Raw genomic sequence first — 3,722 nt, 5'->3', positions numbered from 1 at the left:
GCCCCCCCCATATACTCTTCGTCAAAATCATCACCCTCACTCCCCAAGCATCCCACCCTCCCCCAATGTAAGTCGTTATTTAAAGTGGAAAAAACGAACTCCCCCCCCCTCTAATAGATCTGAGAAAGGGGGGGGGTAGAAAGGTGCAATGGAACCGGGGGAGGTGCTTGGCAGCAGCCCGCGCCAACCAACATTCCTGAGATGTTTGAGAATTCTGGAACGCGCAGACAGGGCCGACGTCACTGCAACACGCGGCGCCTAGGCAGGCGGGTATAAAGGGCGGGCTCCCGGCGCCGGGGCAGACTGTGAGCGAGAGCGCCCCTGAGAAGAGCTTGCAGCCTCTGCGCCTCCTCCGCCAGAACCTCGAGAGAAGGACGCCGGCAGCCTCGGTGCTAGCCCCGCCGCCTCCCCGGAGCATCCGATCCCGCTGCTCACCGGCTTGTTGGCTTCCGCGTCGCCGCGCTCGCCCCGGCTTTTTCTGCGCGCCACAATGAGCTCCAGCACCGCCAGGGCGCTCGCTGTCGCCGTCACCCTTCTCCACTTGACCGGGCTGGTGAGTTGGACATGTTTAACCTCGGCTTCTCGGTCCGCCCTCTCCGATCCTTTTCCCTGGGCCCTGATCATCCACAGAAGGTAGACTAAGAAGTTTGGAAGTGGCTGTTGTTTTAAGCCCCGATGACTTGTCCCGAGGGCCTCTGCTTGGGGCGCAGCCGCCGGGGTGGCCCGGGTGGCTGGACCCGATCAAGACCCTCCAGGTGGATGGGAGCCCCAGAGCCAGACCCACGCCTTGGGCAGTTTAGGCGCCTCTCCGGGGCAATGCAAAAACAGTCTCACGTGTTTCTTCTCCCCCCCCCCCCCCCCCCACTTCTAGGCACTCTCCACCTGCCCCGCCGCCTGCCACTGCCCTCTGGAGGCGCCCAAGTGCGCCCCGGGAGTCGGGTTGGTCCGGGACGGCTGTGGCTGCTGTAAAGTCTGCGCCAAGCAGCTCAACGAGGACTGCAGCAGAACTCAGCCCTGCGACCACACCAAGGGGCTGGAATGCAACTTCGGCGCCAGCTCCACCGCTCTGAAAGGGATCTGCAGAGGTAAGAGGCTTGTGGTTTGGCCCCTTTAAAAAAAATAATAGTCCCCATAGTCCAAAAGTTTAGTAATTTTGAGACCATGTATGGTGACGCTTTGTTGATGGTAGCTTGGCAGAAAGGCGCATGATTTCAGCCGTCTGGAATGCAATTCAGTGTGTCTGGGCCCAACGAAAAGCGCATACGGAAAAGTGATTCCTGACTAACTTATTGTTCAGCTCTGGAGTCTCGGGGGAATTGTAGGGAACTTTACCATACACTGAATTAACAGCGGAAAATATGTATGAGCTTCAGCCTGTGCCGGCGGACCTTAACCTTCTCTCTCTCTCTCTCTTGGTCATCTTTACAGCTCAGTCAGAAGGCAGACCCTGTGAATACAACTCCAGAATCTACCAGAACGGCGAAAGCTTCCAGCCCAACTGTAAACATCAATGCACATGCATTGATGGCGCCGTGGGCTGCATTCCTCTGTGTCCCCAAGAACTGTCGCTCCCCAACCTGGGCTGCCCCACCCCCCGGCTGGTGAAAGTCAGTGGGCAGTGCTGTGAAGAGTGGGTCTGTGATGAAGACAGTAGCATCAAGGACTCCCTGGGCGACCAGGATGACCCCGTTGAATTTGATGCCTCCGAGGTGGAGTTGACAAGGAAGAACGAGTTAATTGCAGTTGGAAAAGGAAACCCGCTGAAGAGGCTTCCTGGTAAGTGGAACCCTGGCCCTTAAGACATCATACTGAGATTCATTCTTGGTGTGCAACTTTGTAGAAACCAGTATTTGTCAGCATGCCTCTGAGGAGTCTTCCACTTGGTTTATCTTATTTTAGTCTTTGGCACGGAACCGCGAGTCCTTTACAACCCTCTGCATGGACAGAAATGTATCGTTCAGACCACGTCGTGGTCCCAGTGCTCCAAGAGCTGCGGAACTGGCATCTCCACACGAGTTACCAATGACAACCCCGAGTGCCGCCTGGTGAAAGAGACCCGGATCTGTGAAGTGCGTCCCTGTGGACAACCTGTGTACAGCAGCCTGAAAGTAAGTTCCTCTGGGACCCCAGCACGTGGGTGGGATATGAGCCTCTCTCTTCCAGAAAGAGAAAAAGTCCATGACATATTGGGAAGAAATTGCCTTTATGAAGCCTAACACTGTTGGGCTTCAAATAGTGGTCAAATGCACCCTCTCCCAAAACAACAACAAATTCACATTCCTGACTTTCTTTGTTTTTTCTTCCAGAAGGGCAAGAAATGCAGCAAGACCAAGAAATCCCCAGAACCGGTCAGGTTTAATTATGCAGGATGCTCCAGTGTGAAGAAATATCGGCCCAAATACTGCGGCTCCTGCGTGGACGGCCGGTGCTGCACACCTCTGCAGACAAGGACCGTGAAGATGCGGTTCCGCTGCGAAGATGGGGAGATGTTTTCTAAGAATGTCATGATGATTCAGTCCTGCAAATGTAACTACAACTGCCCACACCCCAACGAGGCATCATTTCGCCTCTACAGTCTGTTCAATGACATCCACAAGTTTAGGGACTAAATGCCTCCTGGGTTCCTAGCACGGGGTGGATAGAGGAAGAGTTTGAGCATCACGGAGACATGGGTGGGTGAAGGGGCTCATTGTAGAAGGGATGCCTTGCTCATCATTGAGTAGCATTAAGGTATTTCAAAACTGCCAAGGGGGCTGGTGTGGACGGACGAGAATGCAGCCGCAGTTGGGGAATACTTCGCTTCATAGTACTGGAGCGCCTGTTATGCTTCATTTTGGAGCGTGTCGTGTGGATGACGTTCTGTTTTCTGTTTGTAAATTATTTGCTAAATGTATTTTTTGCTCTACATCTCCCCTCCCCCTTGGTTCTACAATTGTAATAGAGATAATAAGATTTAGTCGGTCTGGGCTGTGTGAGAGCCTTGTTTGTCCTCTGACAGAAGTAAATGAAAGGGCCTCCCATTCCTTCCTGAGGGAGGGGGACACTCTGTGAGTGTCCAGAGGCAGCTAGCTGCACTCTAAACTGCAAACAGAAACCAGGTGTTTTAAGACTGAATGTTTTTTATTTATCAAAATGTAGCTTTTGGGGAGGGAGGGGAAATGTAATACTGGAATAATTTGTAAATGATTTTAATTTTATATCAGTGAAGAGAATTTATTTATGAAATTAATCATTTAATAAAGAAATATTTACCTAATATTGGAGTGTCTGCTGTTCAGTATTTTTAGAAGCCATCCAAGTTATCAGGAGCAATTAATTGCTCCTGTCAATCATTCCAACAGGATTTTTTTTTTTTTGTTTTTTGAGAACCTACTATGTGTCAAACTGCTCTAGGTGCCCTACTTGGATAACTGATAAGTTGAGAGAAAAAATAGGACAGTGGCTGTCTTCACACATCTTTAGAAAGAATGGTGATATACAAGCCATCAGTTGGAGAGCAAAATGCTGAACACAGGCACTGTGTGAAGTATAAAAAAGGCAGCAGAAGTTTAATTTGTTAACCTAAAACGATTTATTTTTATAAGCATTGAAAGGAAAGTTTGGTTTCCAGCTTCAGGAGAACCCTTTTGGGCCATAACTGCTTGGTTGAAGTGTATGGAAAAGGTCACTTAGTTTGCAATTTTGTGTTTTTCTTTTCTAATATTGTATCTGAATGTTAGGGA

At 50.4% G+C, this 3,722-nt stretch overlaps 1 protein-coding gene across 1 annotated transcript; it reads left to right on the top strand.

Annotated features, from left to right (window-relative positions):
- Window positions 1-296: 296 nt before the first annotated feature.
- Window positions 297-3,256, top strand: Ccn1 (cellular communication network factor 1). Its single transcript, XM_051194799.1, has 5 exons — window positions 297-553; window positions 872-1,085; window positions 1,429-1,776; window positions 1,900-2,108; window positions 2,307-3,256. Exons 1-5 carry the CDS (start codon window positions 491-493, stop codon window positions 2,607-2,609), a joined length of 1,137 nt encoding a protein of 378 aa, XP_051050756.1. The 5' UTR covers window positions 297-490; the 3' UTR covers window positions 2,610-3,256.
- The last annotated feature ends 466 nt before the right edge of the window (window positions 3,257-3,722 follow it).

Source organism: Phodopus roborovskii, unplaced genomic scaffold, assembly GCF_943737965.1.
Source record: "Phodopus roborovskii unplaced genomic scaffold, PHOROB, whole genome shotgun sequence".
Classification (NCBI taxonomy): domain Eukaryota; kingdom Metazoa; phylum Chordata; class Mammalia; order Rodentia; family Cricetidae; genus Phodopus; species Phodopus roborovskii.
The sequence above is the reverse complement of the archived record's forward strand: the minus strand, read 5'-3'. Positions and strand labels throughout refer to the sequence as shown.